Source organism: Carassius gibelio, chromosome A25 (genome assembly GCF_023724105.1).
Source record: "Carassius gibelio isolate Cgi1373 ecotype wild population from Czech Republic chromosome A25, carGib1.2-hapl.c, whole genome shotgun sequence".
NCBI classification, from domain to species: Eukaryota; Metazoa; Chordata; class Actinopteri; order Cypriniformes; family Cyprinidae; genus Carassius; species Carassius gibelio.
The window spans coordinates 15808809-15833473 of record NC_068395.1 but is presented as its reverse complement, the minus strand read 5'-3'; the positions used below and the strand labels follow the sequence as shown (position 1 = coordinate 15833473).

At 38.7% G+C, this 24665-nt stretch overlaps 2 protein-coding genes across 3 annotated transcripts; one reads left to right on the top strand and one right to left on the bottom strand.

Moving 5' to 3' along the window:
* The first annotated feature begins 3703 nt into the window (after positions 1–3703).
* On the top strand, positions 3704–12059 carry dbndd1 (dysbindin domain containing 1). Of its 2 annotated transcripts, none has more exons than XM_052544165.1 (4): positions 3704–3950; positions 6063–6209; positions 6363–6500; positions 8739–12059. In XM_052544165.1, the coding sequence occupies exons 1-4, from the start codon at positions 3920–3922 to the stop codon at positions 8909–8911; spliced, it is 489 nt and encodes a 162-aa protein (XP_052400125.1). In that variant the 5' UTR covers positions 3704–3919; the 3' UTR covers positions 8912–12059. The 2 variants fall into 2 exon arrangements, with proteins under 2 accessions (XP_052400125.1, XP_052400124.1); XM_052544164.1 differs by having other exon boundaries at positions 8727–12059.
* An 854-nt stretch (positions 12060–12913) lies between these two features.
* afg3l1 (AFG3-like AAA ATPase 1) lies at positions 12914–23471 on the bottom strand. The gene is made up of 15 exons (XM_052544110.1): positions 23249–23471; positions 22867–22957; positions 22700–22791; positions 21364–21513; positions 21008–21210; positions 19557–19827; positions 19341–19478; positions 19103–19256; positions 18834–18941; positions 17978–18103; positions 17646–17756; positions 17222–17337; positions 15102–15302; positions 14557–14751; positions 12914–13454 (listed from the first exon to the last, which is right to left on the bottom strand). Exons 1-15 carry the CDS (start codon positions 23354–23356, stop codon positions 13230–13232), a joined length of 2289 nt encoding a protein of 762 aa, XP_052400070.1. The 5' UTR covers positions 23357–23471; the 3' UTR covers positions 12914–13229.
* Between the last annotated feature and the right edge of the window lie 1194 nt (positions 23472–24665).

Here is a 24665-nt window from a genome sequence, read left to right as displayed (position 1 = left end):
GGATATTTTCAAAAATAGTTAATTCAGTCAAACTGAGAGATAAGGACTATTTGTAGGCCAACCTTATTATTTAAAAGAATTTGTTTCAGTCTTTGTTAGTGGAACTTCCCAAAACCGGAAGTGCCTCCCTATAATCAGTAGACACGTTAGGAAAAAGCTAGATACGGCAGATTTATTTTTGTGGCTGATTTACTAAGTTTATGATTTGCACCACCAATCAGAATTGAATACAGGTTAAATGCCAAATCAAATTGACAGTCTTTATAATGGCAAACACTGTATAAAGGTCCTAGATAATGTAAATTTCACAGCTCACAACTTTCTAAGACTAAATAGACTAAAACAGCATTGCTTTTGGCTTAACCAATAGCACTGATGCCACTAAAATTAACAATCAACCAGGCATTCAATATTGTTTTAATTCCTCTGTTGATGATACAAGACGATGATATCCAGAATTGTCTTTCTGTTCTATACATATGCCGCATTCCATTTACCTTGGAAGTCAGATGTCATAGTTGGGAATGACGTCACAGCCAAGTGGACAATGTTACAGTAGAGAAATCCTAAAACCAAAGTTAGCAGTACCAGTCAGTTAAAAACACATAAAAATTGTATTTTGCACAAATTACATTAGTATCATGTCCACAGATACAGAGTGTATAGTACTGTGTGCACCACTGAGTTTATTGAGACAGAGACGAACATTTTTATATTTTTAATCGCTCACAAAAAATGTTATTACTACTGTCTCTCTTCAGTTGATGAGCAGCCATATTGGATTCTGAAGTTGGAGTTGTTGCGATTCCTCCAAGATTCCAAGTTGGAACTCTGACTTTGAAGGGCATTCCAGCTAAAAGTTCCTACTGGCGACTCGGAATTTCCAAATTCTAAGTACAAATGGAACACAGCAATACAACAACAAGGTTAAGCACATTTTAACAGTCAAAGAACCTCATTGCAAGTCAACATGAAAACTAAATTTTTATAGAATTTGTATTAAAATATTACGTAACCACAGCAAACCATTTTGGAAAGAAACGGTATGAAAGCATCTCAAGCAATACATTTTTTAAACACAAAAGAAGCATTGCAAACAAACATATCAAAAACATGTTTTGAGGGAAGAATAAAAGACTTGACTTTTGATTTTTCATAATTACTTTCTGATGGACAAGTTCTGCCCAATCTTTTTCTTTTTCTCATTGAATATCTTGTCTTACTAGGGAAAATGTCAAACAATTGGAGTAAATGAGTTTCTGAATGCTGTTTCATGTTGTCTTTAAAATAATTTAATGTCTATTTTATTAGCTAAGGCATGAAGGCAGACCATGAGCCTCTAAATGCATTTTGTAAGACAACACAAGTTTTTATAAATCGTATCTGAAGTGTGTTATTTATTTGATATTAAAATACTTTATCCTATTCCTTCTTAATAGACAATGAACAGATTGCACAGGTTTGGATTGTTCATCAACATATGGAAGAGTTTCTCTGCTAAGCTGAGGAATCTGCTGACGCTAATCCAATTTGGCACCACATACCTGTGTGAATCAGCCTTGGCATACCATAAAAACAAGTACAGTAACAGACCGAGCCCAGAATAGATGTCTCAATCAACTAAACAAACATTAATTCCTCTTTAAAATGGATATCTTTAAGTGTATTATTGCAACAGTAAGTCCAACATTGGCCTTCACATTTATCTGTATACATACATGTATGCATGTTCAATGGTCAACCATTTAATTGTAGTTAGCTATCCATCTTTGAAACATATGCACAAAACCTGTAATGATAACACTTATAGATAAACTAGGTCAATTTATTATTATTTTAGTTTTTGTATTTTATTCATTAACTTTTTTGATCGTATTGTGTATCGAAATGTTTCAGAGTGCAAATTCACATCGTAACGTATTGCAAGTACACATTGCAATCTCAGCATTGCCACAAAGGGCAATTAATGATGTGCACCTACAAGTGTTCTAAAAACAGTTTTCATTTTAGGTCAACTACCATCACGACCATTCACAGAGAGTGTTGTCGAAGTGTGTCAGGACAAGGCAGTTCACTTGGCAGCCATCTTGGGAGTGCGCTTAGACAGCTTAGACAGCTATTTTCAATCAGGCCAACCAACATCAGTTGGCTCTTTGGATGGCAGGACTTATGCTGTGCTTTGTGATTTCTCCCATTCATCATAAAATCAATGGTCCAATCAGTAAACCCCTCCCCATAGCCGATTTCACTGGTCAACTCAATCACCTGTCAAGAGACGTTCAGACTTCATGTATTGAGTTCAGAATTTACAATGGCATGGATGGATCAGTTTGAGATGGACAGTAATGCTACCAGGATGCTCTGCCAATTCTCCACTGAAGGTAATGAACAGGGGTTAGGGGGTTTTCAGCATTATGTAGGCAGTTAAAAATACAATCTTTAGAGAAAAGAAAAGAAAAGAAAAAAACATGTGCCATGTGCAAGTGATTTGAGCATTTGAAAAGAAAGGTCCACTAGGTTTGCACACTGTGTACAAGGACAAGCAGAACACAGAAAATGGAGTATACCTAGGCCTTTAGTTCAAGTTGATTTTATAGTGTTAGCTACCTGAATAATAACGTCTGAGGCGTAAGGCACACAAAACGGGAAACACTTCAGGAGTTTCAAAGTAGACATCGGAGAGGATTTCTGGGAGATGTGTTTGTTGCAATCACGTCTAGAAAATTAAAGCCAAAACATTGTGAATTCATCTGGTGGCTAGCTGGGTCAAAAACCTTGCCCTCCGGAATGCAAAGCAAACTAAATACTCTAATACACTTAGAATGTATTTTTCCCCGAGATGGTTTCCATCATTTTTGGAACTTCTTATCACACTGATGTATGTTTTTCTAATACGTTTTTGTTAGTCATTTGATGCTGGGTGTGGGTCATATTTGTGTGCTGGGTAATTGGGTGGGACTTTGATAATGCGGCTCCAGCTCATGACCACTACTGCACAGACTTGGACCCCTAATGATGTCATCGGAGCAAGACGACATAGGCCATAACTGGCACATTTCGGCTTCACTTTTGTACAGTGGAAGTGGAGACATGTCATCCATCTTGTTTTACAGTCTATAGTCACTTTCTCTATCAGTCCACCTGGAAACAAAAGACTGATGCCAAACTCTCTCATGGAAGAAGCTGTCATGTTCACAGCTGTGATAACAAGCACTTATCAGGAGATGCTAAACACTGGGTTTTCAAAAGTATATGGCAGATTTTCCACGGCATACACTCTTGACGACTGAAGACGGTGTTGTTGAGTGATTTACCTGTTGATGATAAATGGTTCTACGATCAATTTAGGCTTACAATGCTTTTGGGAAACGCTGCCGAGACCTTTTGAAAATCTGGCTATGTGAGACTACCTGAATAATGACACTGACATTTGAAAGTAAATCTATTGCCCCCTTGAGTACTGGAGTTGTAACTACAAGAGCCACATGCTAGTAGCATCTGTACTCAGCCTATTTTTCCGGCCTTCATCTAATACAACTATTAGACAGACACACAGATATGCCTCTTTTTTCATGTCATTGTAAAAACTAGATCACTAGACCTCTGCCTCCCATATGAATCCTTTTTATTGTCTACGGGCACCTCCCTCCCCCTATCCCTCCCTCCCTCCTGTTTTGGTGTGTCATGCAGTGGCTGACTGCGTTTCTCTCTTGTGGGACCCTTTATGTGTCACTGTTGTGTGTGCTGCAGTGACAATGGGAGCTAATGTGTGACAGTGCATGTAGGGGTGGGGAAGAGAGAGAGAGAGAGAAAGAGAGAGAGGGTGGCTAGATAGAGAGTGCACACGAGGCGAGAGGCGCTCCCTCTAATCCCGGCTGCGACGCCAAACAGCATTGCACCGGCTGCTACGATAGTCTTAATGGAGGCTCAGGCAGACTCTGGTGCTGCAGGTAAGAGCAAACATTTCTTCAGCCGGCACGCTGCAACACATTTAAATGCGTACTCCCATTGAATTCAATAGCCCGCTGTAAGAGCTGCCACCATGTCTTTTTTTCTTGAATGCACAGACAAAGCAGGCAGTCAGAGGAAGCCGGTAGTGCTCAGTGGCTGGCAGCTTGCATTTGTGCACATGGGAAAGGGTACAGCAACTTGACTACATTTAGGGTGGTGGCTTATGAATAATAGCAGAATTGTCTAACGATTACTAGAACTGCTATGTGAATAAACGACAAAGCTCATGGGCGAGGGGGATTTTTGGATGCAAGCCTTTTTGAGAATTTGACATTGAATTTCATCTTTGCAGTGGTTGCTTTGGGACAATGAGAGTTGGGTACCAATGGGTGCTACTAAAAATATAGTTCATTTCAGCACGTATGGTTTGAATTGAGAGCCTTTTGGAATACGCAAATATAACCCAATCCTTGCACCAATATTTGCATGACTGGCATGCACAAAAAGAGAACAAGCCAGCAGAATCGGCTGTGTGTGGGCTAATGAGCGGTGTGAAGCAGGGAGGGATGACCCGCAGACTGCGGAGAACGACCACAGCTGGAAGAGTCTGTATCATCACATCATGGATTCTTGAGATGTGGTGTCCTACAGAAGTGAAAAACAAGTTAACGAACATGCTACGGAAATGAAAAATACGTTTATGTACCAAGAAATGTGTTGTTAGGTTGAATGCCATCTCTTGCTACTTTTCACAAAATGTATTTAGTTTTTTTAATGATATTGTCGTGTAATAATTAAAAGAAAACTGTGTGAAACCATTAACACATTTTGTTATGCCTTCTGAACTGTATGCAAATTCTATAATTTCCTATATTGCTTTTGCAGTCAACGCAGCCCCAATTGCAACTACAAGAAAAGGGCCTCGCCAAACCACAAAAAGCACAGACCGTATACTAGAAATACATATACATAATACATATATTTATAAAATACAATAAATATGATCAAATAAAATAATATTATTAAATAATTAAATATCATATAAAATTTATTATTAAGTAATGACACATATAATACTTTAGAATAGTCTTGTTTTTAAATTTCTGGACATGTTTGCTACATATCTTAAAAATTAGCTGTGTATGCATTCTAAAAATAAACCGGTTTAGATCCAGTTGTCCACTTGTTTTTTTTATCCCATGTGTGTAATTTAACTGCCTTCAATGATATGAAACGATTGTCTGCTTTGACTACTGCCGCAAGAAATCAATAGAGGGCTGAAAGCTTGTTAAACACTCAGGGAAACACAAGCATCTTCTGTTTCACTTCTTTGGCAACCGCTGGCAAACCCTTTTAGAGAACGAGACACGGAAAGCAAGAGATCAGCTTTAGACGTAGAGCTAAACAGTGATTGAGAACACCAGAGCAACCGCAATGGTCAAGGTATCACAAAACAGAACATGTGCTAACAACCCCCCGTAACACCATAATGACTCCATAGGAACATGCTAGCAATCGCACAGCAGTGCACTGACAACTCAGAACATCTTAGCAACCACTTAGCAATGTGCTAACAAACTTCCAGGAAACTCTAGCAACAGCCTCCTGTAGCAATGCACTAACGACCTTTTAGGACACCTTATAAACTACGTACATAGCAGTTTTCTGGCTACCACTCAGAATAGCAACCACACAATGTGACAACCATCTAGAAAACACCCTACAACACCACCACAACCAAATAGCCATATGCTAACAACCATCTAGCGCACCCAAGCAAATTTCTTCTGCAGCAGTGCACTAACAACCACTTAGAACATCTTATCAGCTACATTAATACATTCTCTGAATACCAACACTCTAGCAACCATATATCAACATGCTAACAACTACTTAGGACACCTTAGTAAATGTACAGCAATGATCTGGCTACCAGGCAGAACACACTGTTATTGTGACAGCTCTGAATGGGCAAGCACTACTCACATTTTGTTCAGAGAAAAATAAATAGACATTTCATTATCTGTTATATATTTAACAGCAGATAGTCAATATACATAAAGGTTATAGGCTACAATAATAATGCTCTATAAAATGCCTGTTTTTTGTAGAGCCACTTAGAGACAGAGAGTTCCAGAAGCTTCTGAAGTCCTCCAGCTCCGCCAGTCTCACCACTGAGGCATCCCACAATGCCTCAGGAGAGTACGTTGGCACCCCAGCACATCACGGCAGCCAGGTGCTGATCACCGAGAAACGACGTGAGTGGAAGATTGCATGCAGGCCATATTTCATATTTAATAGTGCACAACATGTCTGAGCATGTCTGAACAATGAAGTCAGTTTAAGAATATCAATGAAGTACTCTTAACCAGTGATGCAGGTAGATTCTGATATCTTCTGCCTGATCTCAGAGCCTCTCAGCAGTGTGTCCTCTCTGGAGGTACACTTCGACCTCCTGGACCTGACGGAGCTCACAGACATGTCTGACCAGGAGCTGGGCGAGGTGTTTGCTGATTCAGATGAGGAGAATCAAACAGAATCCCCAGCAAGTGAGTCAGCTCTCCGTTTTTACCAGATCAGGAGGCTTGAAATGAAATCAATCCATTCCTCGAACATATTATTCAGAATCTGTTTTAAAAAAGTGAAGTGAGGGAAACTGAGTGCTGCAGGAATGATGACGTATTTTTGTAGGCCAACCCGGATGTTAGCATCCCCCTGGTTCCCTCAACAAGAAATCAATAGGATTTTCCCACTGCCTTTCGGATAGTTGCAGAAAATAAGCTCTGTGTCTAACAAATGTTAATAAGCTTAAATACAACCCTTAGAATTAATGTGATGATGATAATGTCCTTGACAACCTCTGGAGTCCCATTAGCAACTTGTTAATAACCAGGAGAAGTAAAAGCTTTAAAAAAAAAAAAAAAAGAGTGGGATATTACATTTATATTTGAATAAAAATAATAAAATGTGAAAATATCTTGAGCTTGTGTTTACAGCTGGCCTTATTTCAGGCATGAAACCAAAAACCTATTCAAATTGCATGATCAAAAATAGTTTTAGGACTCGTTCCTGCAGCACTCTATTGTCCACGACTGAATGTTCACTGTGAAGCAAGACAAATAAAATGGATAGCATTTTGAGTAGAGTATGTTGGATACTTGGCTGCTAGCAATGTGAGGTGATTCCATGGAAATCTACAGTGAGCACATTACTATTTGATTAAGCTCTGAACTGAAGTGCACAAATGTGAACATATTAAATATTTAAACTATGATGCAATGTCAGTGGCATTATGAAAAATCTAGATTAGCATTACCTCGAACCTGCTGCATAAATGTTATGCTCCCTGGTCTCTAAGTTATGTGAATAACATTTGTCTAGACCCCAAAATTTGTCAGGACTTAAAATGAAGACAGATGCATTTTTATTTCTGCTTGTTAGTAGGCATTCCTTCTTAATTGTTGTACCCTTATACATTATTAGTCACCTCAGTGTATCGCAATGCACGAAATTAAACTTTAACTAAACTCTTACAATGTCTGTCACTCATGAGGCCTCAGATGGCTGAGTTTCACTGAAAATGAAAGAAATACAGACGCTTTCTTTTTTTCTTTTCTTTTTTTACTGCAAATCCCTGTCAGTGTGAACATCCCTAAAGGCAGCATGTTGAGGAGTCAAACAGACATGACGCATATGATCTCTTTATCAAAATCTAATGAGCTGCTTTGCTGTGTACATTGGTAGCAACTCTAAAGCAGCATCCTAACTGTCATGGAACCTCATAAGAGACTGGTTTAAATAGCTCTTCATGGGCAGCAGCTCAGTGTCTGATCACTCACACCCAGAAGTGGAGCTAGGGGTGTACAGGTGTGGCCATGGCCACCATAGACCGAAGCGTGGCCATCCCTGTGGCCACTCTGCTAACCCCCCCCATTTCCCAGGGATCAACATCCTGCAGAGTTCAGCTCCAACTTGCCACAAACACACCTAGTGATCCTGAAAGTGGTGTGAATATCTGGTTCAGGTTTGTGTAATAGGGGTTGGAAATAAACTGCAGGATGGTGGCCGTTCCAGGAGAAGGCTGGACATCCCCGACTAAAATCACCCTTCCATGATGCTACTAATGTAGAGGAAGCCAACCCTGCTCCTGGTGGACTACCCTCCTACAGACTTCATTTCCAACCCTGCGCTAATACACCTGCCTGTAATTTAAGGAATCCTGAAAATCTTGATTAGCTGGTATAGGTGTGTTTGATGGGGGTTAGAGCTAAATTCTGCAGGAAGCTACCCTCCAGTAGCAGTGTTGGCTACCCCTATAGCAGGGATCTCCAACCTGCTCATGGAGAGCTACCATCCTGCAGACTTCAGTTTCAACCCTGCTCCAACACACCTGCCTGTAATTACCAAGCTACCCTGAACACCTTGATTAGCTGGTTCAGGTGTGTTTGATTGGGGTTGGAGCTGATATCCGCAGGACGGTAGCTCTCCAGGACCAGGGCTGGAGACCCCTGTCCTATACTAATGCTATTCATATGGAGATAAAAGACACTTTTCTTTTTTTTTTTGTAAATGTGAAAAGTACTTTATAATTGCACCCAAAACAAAGGTCAGTTAGAAGGCAATTTACCTGTTGGAAAAGATTGGACAATGGTACCTTAAAATGCCATCGTGGCAGGCAACCGACCATGTTTTGGAACAGAACTATGGTCTCCAAATTGTTTAAAAATGGTTTGCCAGTCATCATGAATGTGTTTTTCATTAGTGGGTTTTGTAAGTTCACCCCTCAGATCGGCAGCAGCCACCATTACCTAGATTTCCACACGGCGGTTACGTCCGCTCACCATCCTGGACCCGCGGTGGAAAAGCGGAACAGCAGTCGAGAGATCGAAAGCACCACAGTGACTCCGAAAACACAGAGCCAATGCTGAAGATAGAGCGCTCCCAATCCCAGCAGCCTTGAGCCAGGGGAAGCTACAGGGGCTTAGGAAGAAAACAAAGCCCTTGTGCTGAAAGTGGAGCTTCATTCACAAGAAAGAAGTTGAGGAACTCCTGGGATCAAAGGACATAGTCATTTCCACCTAAAGATAATGCAATCCCTTTGTCCATTATGGACAAGAAGAGAACTCCAATAAGCTAGAGTAAGTGTAGACTCTTCCTCAAGATGCAACAGACTTCATACAACTAGGATTTTGGGACTCCTCTTTTGGACCGAGTTACTTTCAGTCTTCTCCATGTGACTACTGCATATGGAGAACTTGCAGCATGATGTAGCATAATGGACAACACTGGCTCAAGCAATGTGAACCTAAGAAGCAACTGAGGAAATCCACAGTGTTTTGAATCTTCAAGGAACTGTTTAAGGAACAGTGCAATGGGTCGAAGCAGCAACTGTGATAAGACATTTCCAGAGAATCTACAGCATAGTTAAAGACATGTCAATGCAGCGTAAAGTGAGAAGTTGCAAGAATTCCCAAAAAATGTGTCCTTTGAGGAGATTCTGCATGAAAGTATGGATACCTAGAAACAAAGTCAAATGTCTAAGGCCTGAAACATACCCTACGCAAGTTCATGAACGCATACATTTTGATTGATTTCATATCTTTGTGTTTCAGAGCTTGTCAGAACGGAATTGATATCGCAGCATATTGCACTGTGTTCTCACCATTGCCAACAAGAGGGTGTTTCTGCTAGAATTAGCATAAGCCAGTGAAGTGCAATCCTGATATGAAAGGTCACCTTCCAGTGGGCTTTATCTTTAACCTGACCTAACAAATTGGCTAGGACTGGATAACCCTTTATCCCCTTTAGGCAGTGTTTCCCAACCCTGTTCCTGGAGGCACACTGACAGTACACATTTTCAAACTCTTCCTAAATACAATACACCAGATTAAATCAACTCAATAGGAGACACTGCAAGACCTGAAGGGATAGTGTTAGGAAATACAGCGGTCAAGGTGGAATATCAGTTTCAAGAGCATACAAGTGCTGGTCATATAATTAGAATATCATCAAAAAGTTGATTTACTTCACTGATTCCATTCAAAAAGTGAAACTTGTATATTATATTCATTCATTACACAAAGACTGATACATTTCAAATGTTTATTTCTTTAATTGTTGATGATTATAACTGACAACTAAGGAAAATCCCAAATTCAGTATCTCAGAAAATTAAAATCTTAAGACCAATACAAAGAAAGGATTTTTAGAAATCTTGGCCAACTAAAAAGTATGAGCACGTACAGAACTCAATACTTAGTTGGGGCTCCTTTTGCCTGAATTACTGCAGCATGCGGCGTGGCATGGAGTCATTTAGTCTGTGGCACTGCTCAGGTGTTATGAGAGCCCAGGTTGCTCTGATAGTGGCCTTCAGCTCTTCTGCATTCTTAAGTCTGGCATATCACATCTTCCTCTTTACAATAACCCATAGATTGTCTATGGGGTTAAGGTCAGGTGAGTTTGCTGGCCAGTTAAGAACAGGGATACCATGGTCCTAAAACCAGATACTGGTAGCTTTGGCACTGTGTGCAGGTGCCAAGTCCTGTTGGAAAATGAAATCTGAATCTCCATAAAGTTGGTCAGCAGCAAGAGGCATAAAGTGCTCCAAAACTTCCTGGTATATGGCTGTGTTGACCTTGGATCTCAGAAAACACAGTGGACCAACACCAGCAGATGGCATGGCATCCCAAACCATCACTGACTGTGGAAACTTTACACTGGACCTGTGGATTGTGGTGGATGGTGTTCCTTTCCTCTCTTCCTCAAGACTCTGGGACCCTGATTTGCAAAATTTACTTTCATCAGAGAACATAACTTTGGACCATTCAGCAGCAGTCCAGTCCTTTTTGTCTTTAGCCCAGGCAAGACACTTCTGACACAGTCTGTTGTTCAAGAGTGGCTTGACACAAGGAATGCGAAGCTGAAACCCATGTCTTGCATATGTCTATGTGTAGTGGTTCTTGAAGCACTGACTCCAGCTGCGGTCCACTCTCTGTGAATCTCCCCCAAATCTTTGAATGGGTTTTGTTTCACAATCCTCTCCAGGGTGAGGTTATCCCTATTGCTTGTACACTTTTTTTCTACCACATCTTTTCCTTCCCTTCGGCTCTCTATTAATGTGCTTGGACACAGAGTTCTGTTAACAGCCAGCCTCTTTTGCAATGACCTTTTGTGTCTTGCCCTCCTTGTGCAAGGTGTCAATTGTGTAGCCTACAGAACTAGACTGAGAGACCATTTAAAGGCTTTGCAGGTGTTTTGAGTTAATTAGCTGATTAGAGTGTGGCACCAGGTGTCTTCAATATTGAACCTTTTCACAATATTCAAATTTTCTGAGATACTGAATTTTGGGTTTTCCTTAGTTGTCAGTTATAATCATCAAAACTAAAAGAAACAAACATTTGAATTATATTGGTCTGTGTTTAATAAATGAATATAATATACAAGTTTCACTTTTTGAATGGAATTAGTGAAATCAACTTCTTGATGATATTCTAATTATATGACCAGCACCTGTACTGCTGAACGTTTTATTTTAAATTTGAGCAATTTTGATGGTAGTTATCACCCCCTTGATTACTGAGGTTTGTTACAACCACAGTAACACACGAATGCACATTAAATATGTACAGCAGGACCACACAAGCGTTCCGACTTGTGTAGAATATGTTTCTGGCCTAACTTAATGAGTACAGCATTTGAAGTCGCACTTGAATGGACGAAAGGGATAATAATCTTTTAGCAATATGTTTTTTAACCACTCTGTATCATTAAATGCCATTCATAATTTCACATCAGGATAACATTCAAATCAAAGTCCTCAGTTGTGATCACCAGTGCATAGTAGTAAATTATGGCTGATCCACAAAAGAGAGAAAAAAAAGCTATTGGGTGTGAAGTCCAAATGCAAATCCACAAATTTCTGAACTCCAATCAAACAGTTGTATTGTATATGTCACCAGGGTTTTTACAGGGTTCAATGATGTCAAGCATGATCTATACACAAGGTCACATCGGAGAAGAAATTTTCAAACTTCCGGAATCATTAACAAGTCTGCCAAATCAAGGAGGACAAAAAACTAACAGGAATAAATGTGAAGTGACAAAGATCAGATTGTTTTTCTTCTTTTTCCAATCCATTTTACTGTATATATTACTATAGAAAGCCTGTCCTGTGACACAACACCTTCTCAATTAGCTCTAAATGGAGATAACATGGTACAGTTTAATTAAAGAGATTATATGAACAGCACTGGTCATGCAGACACCAAAGCATGATACAGAAAGCAGCATGTGATGCGCACCTTAAGAGGCTCGTCTTTCAGACTAAAGAACAGTCCAACAAAGGGTGCTTTTGTGTAAAGGGAAGCCTTTTGTAAAGAATATCCACAAACATAAACTGGGCTTTTATACTCTCCATAATTTTTGTTAACAACCAAAAATAGATGGAAAAAAAGATGTTGTAGTTTATTACCATGATATTTGTAGATAGCACTGATTCTGGATGCTACTTGGCTAAATCTCACCCATCTAAAATAGGAGCGTCCCTAACGAACAGTTTGCTTGGAAAAGGAAGTATGATAAATCATCTAGCTATGCCCTACTTTTGCTGATGTGGTGCAGAGATGTGGTGCAGAGATACAATATAACAGCATTTTACTACTTTAGAAGCTTTTTGCCCTTTCTACAGATTAGAAACTGTAAATATGACCATGGCGAAGTGGTGAAGTTTCAAGCTGCAAGGGTCAGATAAAAGGTGGAAATTGATCATGAAAGACTGTGCAACCGTATGTGTTTAACCTTGACTTACATTCTGAGTAGACCATGAGAAATATACTGCATGAAACAAAACCTTTAATTTAAATAATCACAATTTTACTTTCAATATTTTTTTTCTAAAAACACAACTGAAAGTTGTACAGATTTACATTTCTTGCACTTCTATTAAGAGGAAATAGAGAATAAAAAGTATAGAATTTTGTTTATTATATAAATGGCAGAAACGGAAGGATAAAAACAACAAATAAGATAATTCTAAGTTGTTGACCTCATAGAGAGTTCATGGTGTTAGGTGTTTAAGTTTATCAGGTATAGTTTATGCCAACATAATGCACAGATAAGGCATTTCAAATTCAGTAAAAAACCCCTGCTTTGAATTAACAAGGGAACTGAAATGCAGATACCAACAAAACGCACAATCTCTTTTAAGCCAAGAAGACTCTGCTTTCCCACTGAGTTTCCACAGTAAGGCAAGTGTGAGAGGCAGGTGGAAATGATTTGTTTCAAGCAGCCTGTTTGTCCTGTGAAGCTGGAGGTTCTTCCTGGGTTTCTCCTCTCTCTTTGTTCCAGTCCTTCAACCCTTCTGGAAGACTTGTATCTTCCTCAAAGCTTCCAGTGCCCTCCACAAACTCCTCATATGTGGACTTCTCCTCAAATGGCCTGGGCCCCAGCAACTCTATCATATCAGCTTTGTCTATTACTTCTTTTTCCAGCAAACGCTTGCCAACCTATTAAAAAAAGCAAATGCATATTTGCATCAACCACCTGATAGAGATGGTTACTTTCATGCAGTTTTTCATGATTGAAATATTTAACCCTGGGTCAGTCTAAATCCTGGAACAACAGAATTCTGGGGTTATTTTGCATTGTGTTTTACACTGATTAAAATTTTCCCAGGGTTAACAATTCATACTTTGTATTGATAATGTACATTCAAGTTGTTCCTGAATTAACTTTTTGGACTTTAAACATAATGATTAAACTCTCCAATTAATGGTTTTCCATCTGTATTTGACAATTTTCCCTGAATATGTTCCGGTCACTTTGCAAAGCATATGAATATGAGGAATGCAACTGGATGTCTGTTGCTGAGCATCTAGTAGTAACATTGTAATACTGCATCGTTTCACAAGGTACAAGTTGGTTTGCCACTGCAATGCAGGGTCAATAGCACAAAGCATTGCCAGTCTTAACCCCGGGTAAAAAGCAGTGCTAGCCCCACTTCTAAATTACAACCATAAAATGTTCCTTTATCCAGGGTTTAAAGCAGGGTTTAGATTGATGATAACCCAGGGTTAAGCACAGTGTATAAAGCCCTTTTGAAAGCTTAACTTCACTTAATTCTTTAATTAAATCTCACAGTATGAACTAGAAACTTTGAGTCAAACTGAGAATTGTTTAGTGTGGGTTTCTAATGTATCATTTTAGTTTTATGTTTGTTTCTTTATAGTGTGTAATTTTTTGTTTTGTTTTATTATTTGTGCCTCTTGATCTGTACAGTACTTTGGTCAACCTTGGTTTGTTTTTTAAATGTGCTTTATAAATAAATAATGAATGAATGAACTGATTTAAGGTAGTGACCTCAACATAACTGTTAAAGATTATGGCTTATTTAAAGAAAGTAAGCAAGTAGATGAGAAAAATAATGGGACCAAGGACTGAACCCTGAGGCACTCCACAGGTCACTAGGTCTGGCATCTCTGGCATTATTTTGATGGCTGTTGTAACGGCAGCTTGGTTTTACACTATTTAAAGCTAGAAATCCAAGCACACCATGAGGCACCACTGTTTTCCAGTATGAAATAACATCAGTATGTTGGTTGTTCTCACCATATCCACCTGCTCTCGTTTCTCAGTGATGAGTTCCAGTGTTCTCTGAAAGGCCCGATCGATCAGATCTCTGACCTCCTCATCAATGAGTTCTGCCGTAGCCTCACTGTAGGGCTTCTCCAGAACCATCTCACCCTTCCGGGGTAGGTCAAATGACACCTGCCCCACTTTCTCGCTCATGCCAAACTGCACAATCTACAACAGAAAAGAAGGGGGAAAAAAACTGTCAAATAAAGGTGATATGTGCCAAAGATTTGGCTTGTAATCAGAAAGTTATAGGCTGAAAGTCTCAAGAAGCAATAAATGGGCTATCAAAACTGTGTTGATTTATCATTGCATTAACAGCCAGAATCAATCGATTAGATTGTTAGCAGATCAACAAAATAATTATTAGTTTTAGCTCTACTCCAAATGGATTGTATATTTGGATAAAAGCTTCTGCTAAATGAAAAAAAAAGTGCATAATGTTGCCATTTTGCTGCAGCAAATGCTGTAGCACACTGAACCACTAAATTTATGATACAAAGCAAGCACAATATCTCTACCTGAGCATATGCTGACTGTGTGACCTTCTTAAGGTCATCATGAGCCCCAGTCGTGATCCTGTCAAAAAACACCCGCTCTGCAACACGTCCACCAAGCATCATACACATCCTGTCGAATAGCTGCTCCCGTGTATATAAATACTGCTCTTTCGGAAGGTACTGTGCATAGCCCAGGCCTTTCCCTCTTGGAATTATAGAAACCTGGAACATAAAATTATGGAATGTGAGAATATGGAGCCAGAAGAGTCTCAATAAAGATAAATGCACACACTACAGTCACATATGCACACACAGGATTCATAAATACACACACAAGATGCACAAATGCGCACAAAATTCACAAATGCACACACAAATTTTAAAAAGCACAGAAGATTCACAAATGCATACAAAATTCAGAAATGCACACAAAAATCAGAAATACACACACAATTCAGAAATGCAAACAACATTTACAAATGCACTCAAGATTCACAAATGCACAGGACAAGATTCAGAAATGTATTTCTGATGCACACACACATATATCTTGATTCACAAACTGCTTGCGGTCTGTGAACTTCACTGCATTTGTGTGTGAATTTTGAGACTCCCTTGACTTGGCTCGACACACAAATGCTTTTTTTTAAACAGGGAATGATCAGCAACCAATCAGATATCTCCCTTGTTTTAGCCAATCACAAGAATGCACCCCATGTGGGGGGATTGTTTACTTATAAGCCAATCACATGAACGTGTTCACACAGCAATTGTATTAAATTGTATGAAAATACAGATGTTTAGATTACAATTCAGGTTTATTTTTTATTATTTTTTACTAAATATAAATTTAAAAATGTCTCAATACATATAGCCCAGTGACTGCAGAAAAAAAGTTAACCATGGATTCATAAATTTGCAATAGGCAATTATTTCATTTTATTGAAATATTTTAATGAAAGTAAAAAAAATTTTTTTTAAATCTTTTTGAATATTTAAATATATCTAAATATTATTTTGGATCCAATATAGAAGTCACTTTAATTATAATATTCAGTCCCTACATGAAGAGAGAGTCAGTGGTCCGCTGCGAGAGGAAAGTGGCTCTCTGGCTGTCGTTCGCTTAGGAAAGTGAGTTGATCGCTGCTTGAGGAAAGTGAATCGTTCGCTCAACTTCGCTGCTTGAGGAAAGTGAATCGTTCGCTGAGGAAAGTGAGTCGCTCGCTGGGTGAGGAAAGTGAGTCGTTCGCTGCGTGACTCGTGAGGAAAGTGAGTCGCTCGCTGGGTGAGGAAAGTGAGTCGTTCGCTGCGTGACTCGTGAGGAAAGTGAGTCGTTCGCTGCGCAAAGTGAGTCGCCGGCTGTGTGAGGTAAGTGAGTCGTTCGCTGAGGAAAGTGAGTCGTTCGCTGCGTGAGGAAAGTGAGTCGTTCGCTGATTGGCTTACAAGTAAACAATCCCCCACGTGGGGTGCATTCTTGTGATTGGCTAAAACAAGGGAGATATCTGATTGGTTGCAGATCATTCCCTGTTTAAAAAAAGGCTGACAAATGCAGTGAAGTTCACAGACCGCAAGCAGTTTGTAAATCAAGATATATGTGTGTGTGCATCAGAAATACATTTCTGAATCTTGTCCTGTGCATTTGTGAATCTTGAGTGCATTTGTAAATGTTGTTTGCATTTCTAAATTGTGTGTGTATTTCTGAATTTTGTGTGCATTTCTGAATTTTGTATGCATTTGTGAATCTTCTGTGCTTTTTAAATTTTGTGTGTGCATTTGTGAATTTTGTGTGCATTTGTGTATCCTGTGTGTGTATTTATGAATCATGTGTGTGCATGTATGAATCCTATGTGTGCATATGTGACTGTAGTGTGTGCATTTATCTTTATTGAGACTCTTCTGGCTCCATATGAGAACGAATCCGATACGTTTCAATATTTTTTTTTAAAGATGAATGGCGCAATTTAAATTGAACTATTTAGCTACAATACTACTTCTGGTGATGTAACATGAAGTTTATAGTTCATACATAATCAGTTTTTCCCCATGTTGATTGTTAACTGTATTTAATCAAATCAGTTATTCGTTTCATTTGGTGACTGAAGTCATTGGGATTTAAAATATATTTTGGGAAATGACATCACCTTGAGCAATGGGTCAGCATGTTGGAGAAACCAGCCGACTACAGCATGCCCTGCTTCATGATAGGCTACAGTCTTTTTCTCAGTGGGTTGTAAAACCTGAGTCTTCTTCTCCAGACCTGTAACATTAGAGCAAAAAAAAAAATAATGAAATGCATTTTATTTTAAATTTAGGATAGTTAAAACTGCATAAGCCAACTCAAGCTTCAGCACCGCTAAAAAGACAAAAAAAATCTATATCCCTACTTTGCGTTATCTATTGTAAGGAAGCATGCAGATAAGAAAAAGAATGGGGCCCAGGACTGAACCCTGAGGTACACCACATGTCACTGCTGACGACACTAATATGACTTACAGATCTGAACATGTAAATCATACTTAGTGAATGTTTGTAGGATATACTGCAATTCTAAGCTCTTCTGTTTACCTCCGATGACTCTGTCGATGGCCTGCTCAAAGTGTTTAACATTGATGAATTCATTCAGATGTCTAGCAGCAATGAGAGCTGCTTCATTACAGACATTTGCAATATCAGCACCTGGAGGAGAGAAAAATTAGGGTCTTTATATTTCAATAACACAGCAATATTATGGCTACACTTATGATTATTTAAATATCAAATTAACTACATCATTCTATGCTCAAACACGAATTTCAAATACATAATTAACATACAACACATAATTTTTCTGCTATGGCTTGCACATTAATTCTGTTCAATAGGAAAATGGGTGTCTAACTAAATCACTGCTCACTCACCAGTGAACCCAGGCGTAGCAGCTGCCATCTTCCTCGCAATGGCATCACGGTCCAAACTCGGGTTCAGTTTGAGTGGCCGCAGGTGCACTTTGAATATGGATGCTCGCCCCTTAATATCAGGAGGTCCTGAAGGATTGACACAGTACAAACCTTAGATATTGGTACATATTTGTTCGAAGCCCACTACAGGTGAATATTGTCAGTGGTCAGCTCAGTTTTTAAAACGGTAAATAACACTTGCCGCAATTAATCTACATAATAGATTTACTGAATTAGAAAAAAAAAGTAAACTTTAAAAATAACTTTAAAAATAAACAGACTTGACCTTTAGATAGCAACATCTTGTTTCTGAAACGCTAATGTAGTGTTTGTTTTTTTAACAGATAAAGAAATATAGTAAAAAAAACACACACACTAACACAGTGCTCTGGAAAGCATGTTCTCTGAATAAAGAAATACATTTAAATACAAAAATTTGTCAGATATTCAAAGATCTGTTTACATGATTTAACTGTGTATTTGCTGATGGTATATTATAAACTATTAGAGCATTTACCTTTCTACTAATACTAATAATAATGGGAATTCAGAATCTATAAAATACCATTTCTTATACTTTTTCCTTTTTACATAATATATTAGACAGAAAAGTTAAAGACAGATAATTTCAGGTGCTGATATTCTCAGTACTGTCAAAACAAACGTCCCTGGGCTGTCAAAATAAAAAGACACACTTCTGAAACTTACTGGCTAAACAGAAAAAAAATGCACCAAGCATTGAATGATGCAATATATCCCTTGATCACTAAATGTTACATACATTCTCTGGCACTGAACTGAAGGGGAAAGCTCTTACCCAAGTAAATCTGTCTGTCAAACCTCCCTGGTCGCATCAGTGCAGGGTCAAGGACATCCGGCCTGTTCGTACCAGCCAGAACTACAACATTTGTACTTGTATTGAAACCTGTACAACCCAAAATAGTTATAATGTTGATTAGACAAAGGATTTTTCTGATTAAATACAAGTCAAGATCTCAACAGCGTTTTTCCATCTCAAGAGTTTTCCATAACTTGCATGACTTTAATCTCTCCCATGACCTCTTTATCAAACCTCGGACCGCTTACCGTCCATTTCCACCAACAGCTGATTGAGTGTGTTTTCCTGTTCACTCTGGCCACCGAAATTCCCTCCGCCCCGTTTCCTCCCCACAGCGTCAATCTCATCAATGAAGAGGATGCATGGGGCGTTCTTCCTCGCCATAGCAAACATGTCTCTCACCTAACAACAACCACAAATCAAAGCGTTACAGGTCAAAATTATTTATAATCATTGGAAATCAAGAGTTCACTGCTTCAGACTTACTCTGGCTGGACCAACTCCAACAAACATCTCCAGAAACTCGGAGCCGTTGACTGAGATGAAGGGAACGTTTGCCTCTCCGGCTGTAGCTTTAGCGATTAGCGTTTTACCTGTCCCCGGAGGACCGGACAGCATAGCACCCTGAAGAAACACAAAACCTCAATTAATAACAATGCTCTGCCAATTACCTCCACTTGTTTTCCTTCTGGAAGGTCGTACCTTAGGGATCTTAGCACCCAAATCCAGGTACTGTTGTGGGTTCTTTAGGAAATTGACAAACTCCATGATCTCCACCTTGGCTTCTTCGCATCCGGCCACATCTTTGAACTTGATGTCTATATCGTCCTTCATCATCTTGGCGGTTGATTCGCTCATGCTGAAGGGCCCGCCCCTTCCTCCGCCCATCCCTCCTCCCATTGGCCCACGTCGCAGAGTGAAAAGCAAGAAGCCAATCAACAGCAAGGTGGGAATGAAACTCATCAGAAAAGACCTGGAGGAAGAGGTAGTAGCAAAAACATGTGTTTACTAGTTAAGTTTTGATGTTGAATTATTTGTTTAATGTTATCTAGACACATCATTGCATCCGTAACCTTGCACCGATCAACATATCAGACTCTGCTCATTGCTCAAAAAGAACAAACCAATTAATTTCCCAAGTGACTGTAATTGGTAATTAATTTTATTAATTCATGCAATTAATATTTATGCAATAATTTACGCGATTAACAAATAATATTTTGTTTTACTTGAATGGAACTGATGAAAATGTATTTAAAATAATTTTATTCATTTTTTATATATATAAAAAAGTTACATTATTTAATTCAAAACACTAAATAATTATATTTTAATAATAATAAAAATATATATATATTATTTGAACACTTTTACTGACGGTTATTGAAAACTATTTACTAAAAACATAATTCCAATAAATATACCGAAACTAAACTACTTTCAGTATACTTTATTTTAATGGACTGACATTTTTTCAGTCATCATATTGTGCGGATTACAGCTAACGCAAAAAATCTGACCAAAACTTTGGGCAAAACAGATTAAAATAAAATATAATTAACAGGAAAGAACTATTACAAAATATTACATTTTATAAATTAATAAACATAATTTTGTTTCAAAGGTTCAGAGTCATTAAGATTAAAAAATGAATATATTTACTTAGAAATTAATATTAATATTTAATTAAATAAATAAAGATTTTTTTTTTTTTTTTTTTACTTTCTATTCAACAGAGATACCTGAAAAAAAAATGCATCACTAAAATATTCAGCAGCTCAACTGTTTTCAACATTGTGAAATATTCAGAAATATTTCATAAGCAGAAAATCCTCAAATTAGAGTGATTTCTGAAGGAGCACGTGACACTGAAGACTGGAGTAATGATGCTGAACATTCAGCTTTGATCACAGAAATAAATTATATTTTAAAATATATTACGATAGAAAACTATTATTGTATTAATATATCACAATATGAAGGTTTTATTGTATTTCTAATCAAATACATGCAGCCTTGGGTGAGCAGAACAGCCTTCAAATTATTATTTTTTTTTTTTACCCCAAACTTGTGAACAGTAGTGTTATGTATGCATGTGAAATAGAAATGAAATATGAAGTAGTGAAACATTGGTTTGATGGAGTCAGACTGACCCGTCGCTCTCGGAGGTGTAGACCACCGCTGCTCTATGGGACGGCTCCAGACCCAGCTCATATTGAGCAGCCTCCAGATTCCTTTCAAACGTGTCCACACTGCCGATGTTAAACCACACGAAGCTCACTCCTTCAGAGCTGTTGGCCCCGGGGACCAGGATGACCCTGACAAACTGTTTGTTCACCACCTCCAAACGCTCAACCTGTGCGGAAAACCACACAACAGCATTTCACTGTGTGCTGTGACCCTTGGAGACCTTTGAAATGTGTTCATTATCGAGAAAAAGACACAACACTGCCAACATCCTTCACACAAGTCCTAACTCTCTCCAGTAAATCACAGGTGTTGTTCTCACCAGTCCTCTGTCCAGGTACCGATGGACGAAATCCTTCCAGGTAATCTCTCGGCCCGGATCTCGGAGGTACAGGTACAGCAGGACAGACGCAACGCCTCCCATTGTGATCAAAATATAGCGGAAATCCTTATCGTCCCACGGTACGTCTCCCTGAGGGACATATTAAACACACATGCTTCAATCTTACTGCAATAATACCAAAACACTAGTAAATAAATAAAATAGTAGTAAAAATAATTATATATTCATACGATTTATTTACTGCTATTTTTAATAAATACAAGAAACACTTTTTTAATGAATTCAGATCAATTATGAGTTTACATCATTGTATATTTTTTTCACGACCCTTTCGTTATTTTCGTGGATGAAAGCATCCACTCAATTAAACTGCTGTAAAAATGTATCAGATAAATATTTTTTTCAAACTTTTTTGCATAAATCTATTAATTAACCTCAGTTCTGATCAAAACTACCAAATGTTTAAAAAACAACAACAAGATTTTAACTCGTTAATTGCCAAGTTCATAAATTATGTCACTGATTTGGGGGAAAAACCCTCAACATGACTTATTTTCAGTATAAAAAGTTATTGTGGACTGGTTTACCTTTTATCACAATCTTGGGCATGTCAAAAGATTAGTAACAACATTGGCTTTGATGCATTTTTTGTTTTTGTGCAGCATTAAATTAAAAAATGTTCTCCCTCATTTATTGTTTGTGACTTTGTGCTACATTGACTTCCATTATGTTATTTTTGCAGTTGATCACTAGGTTTAGATGGGCCTGTGCAAAAAAAGGCTTAGTTTCTGGCTTGTATAGAGTTAAATGGAGTATAACAGCATATTATATTGAGTGTGTGAATCTGTGTGATCTGAAATAACAAATTTGATCTCCTCCCAAAAGGGAAAACCATCAACAATCAAGAATGCATGATTATATGGTGTCATGGCTTTGCAACCAGAAAATGTCATCATAATGGAAGCCAATGGGGCAAAAACAGCCACCAACAACAAATGAGGGAGAAAAAATTTAAATTTAATGCTGCACAAAAACTAAAAATGCATCAAAGCCAATCTTGTTACTAATCTTTGACATGCCCAAGACTGTGATAAAAGGTAAAAAAATATCCAGTCCACAATCACTTTTTATATTGAAAATAAGTCATTTTGTGTGTTTTTTCCCCCAAATCAGTGACATCGATTTATGAACTTGGTAATTAAAGAGATAAAAAAAATTTTTTTTACATTTGGTAGTTTTGATCAGAACTGAGGTTAAAGATCCTAAAACCATTTCTTAAGATTTGGGGGTAAAACATGAATGTGTCAGTGTTTACCTGTAATAATCGACTCTTCCAGTCCTTCCTCCCTCCTTTCCTCCCTCCTCCTCCTCCTCCCGGCCGATGCTCTGCTCCGCTTGCTTTACCATCTGAGAGTTTTATAACAGTCTATAATTATGACTCAGGTGTAAACAAACACTGTCACACGTCTGGTGATACCTTACCTTTGGGTGCATCGGTAGAATAACACAAGAGCGGGGATGTGTAACGATTCCCTACAGATAATCCTGGTTTAAGGTGGTTCAGGGCTAAAACCTGAGAAAGAAGGAAAGAGTCATCTGTCTTACATGAAACACACAGCTAGAGCAGTTCAAGCTCACTCATCATGACACAGGGATCTGTTACATCACAACAAAGATGTGTTACATCATAGCACACACACGTCAGTAGTGTATATAAGACTGATGGATAATATAAATAAATAATTATATATATATAACTGAACTAATACACACTGAGACACAAATTTTAAGGTGATAACATCAGATATAATAAGTCAGCGTGCGCCTGATGGAATATAAACACATCTCTCTCTGTCTCTCTCACCCGTGGCCGAGCGGCGGTTAGTCTCGCAGCAGCGGTGTTGAAGCGCAGTAAAGCTCTGGATCCGGAGCGCACGGAAGCAGCAGCAGCGGCGGACAACAGTCCTGCCATGAGCCCCACTCTTCAGTCTGAGTCACGACAGTCGCTCTGAAGCCATCTCCATGAGTTCAGTAACCGGTAACCGCTGCGCTGAATGACATTTCCACCAACAGGACCCCACGGGCCGCCTGCGTGACCCCTGATAAGATTTCCAATATGTTGCTTTCGATTTGAATTATTTTTAATTTAAAAATAAGTCATTTTGTTTTTTTTAAGTATATTTTTGATGTTATAATTATTTTTAGTGTTATATAGATATATAGCCATCAACAAAATTTAATTTAGCTTTGAACAGGCAGTAAAAGGCGACTTTGGGTCCTTGTATGCATGCAGTCGCATGCAGTCAAGGGGCAAGGAACTCGACCGGAAGTTGAAGTCGGGTGGGGGCTGCCATCTTTTAGCAGAACTTCACTTGCGTTAGCATTCCCATTGACTCCCATTCATTTTGGCGTCACTTTGACAGCGAATAACTTTACATCTGTGGCGTTTAAAGACTCTGTTTGTCCATTATTTATTTCTAAAGATACACGACAATGTATAAAGGGCTCCATTACCTTCTATGTTACATTATGGCCCCGTATAAACAGTTTTTGTAAAAAATAGGCTAACGATTGCGTCATAACCACTCGGCTCTCTGTCGCATTACCGTACAGACAGGTGGAGAAGCTCGCAGGCAATTAACTTAATATGGCGTACTGGCGTTACATTTTAAAATACTATACAAAATAATTAATCAGAATACTTACTCCTGCTCACTCACGACAAAGAACTCCCCGCTCAAGCTCGCCGTCTCTGCAAGATTAACGATGGCAGTTTGCACACACAGCTACTAGAAGATTTACATCTGTCAGACAGGTTGCTGACGTCGTCAAGCTTCGTTTGAGTCTGCGCGTCAGAAACGGAAGTGCTAAAAAACGCTAAAACTGGGCTTCATTTGTCTCAATTGAGTTCCAATGGGGTCGCTGTGTCCATTTCTTTTACTGTCTATGCATGCAGTGCATTGCGTGAGGGCGTGACTTTTTTGAGCGCAAACCCCGCCCCGCAAAAGATTCTAAGGATTTCATTGGTTGTGTAAATCATGTGTAACTTGCCTCTTCCTCTAGGGGACGCTCAGTGGCTCGTTGAGTCCCCTTCAAGAGTCTCACAATCAGGTGCTTGTACTGTCAGAGGTGTGAGCTGAGGATTATTATTAGTTCCGATAATTCTCACCACGCCACAATCTCTATAAAATGATGAAATAAATAATACACTGAACACATATAGGTACAGCTGCCAACATCTTTTCTTATCTAATAATAAAATACACAAAAGACAGACAGTT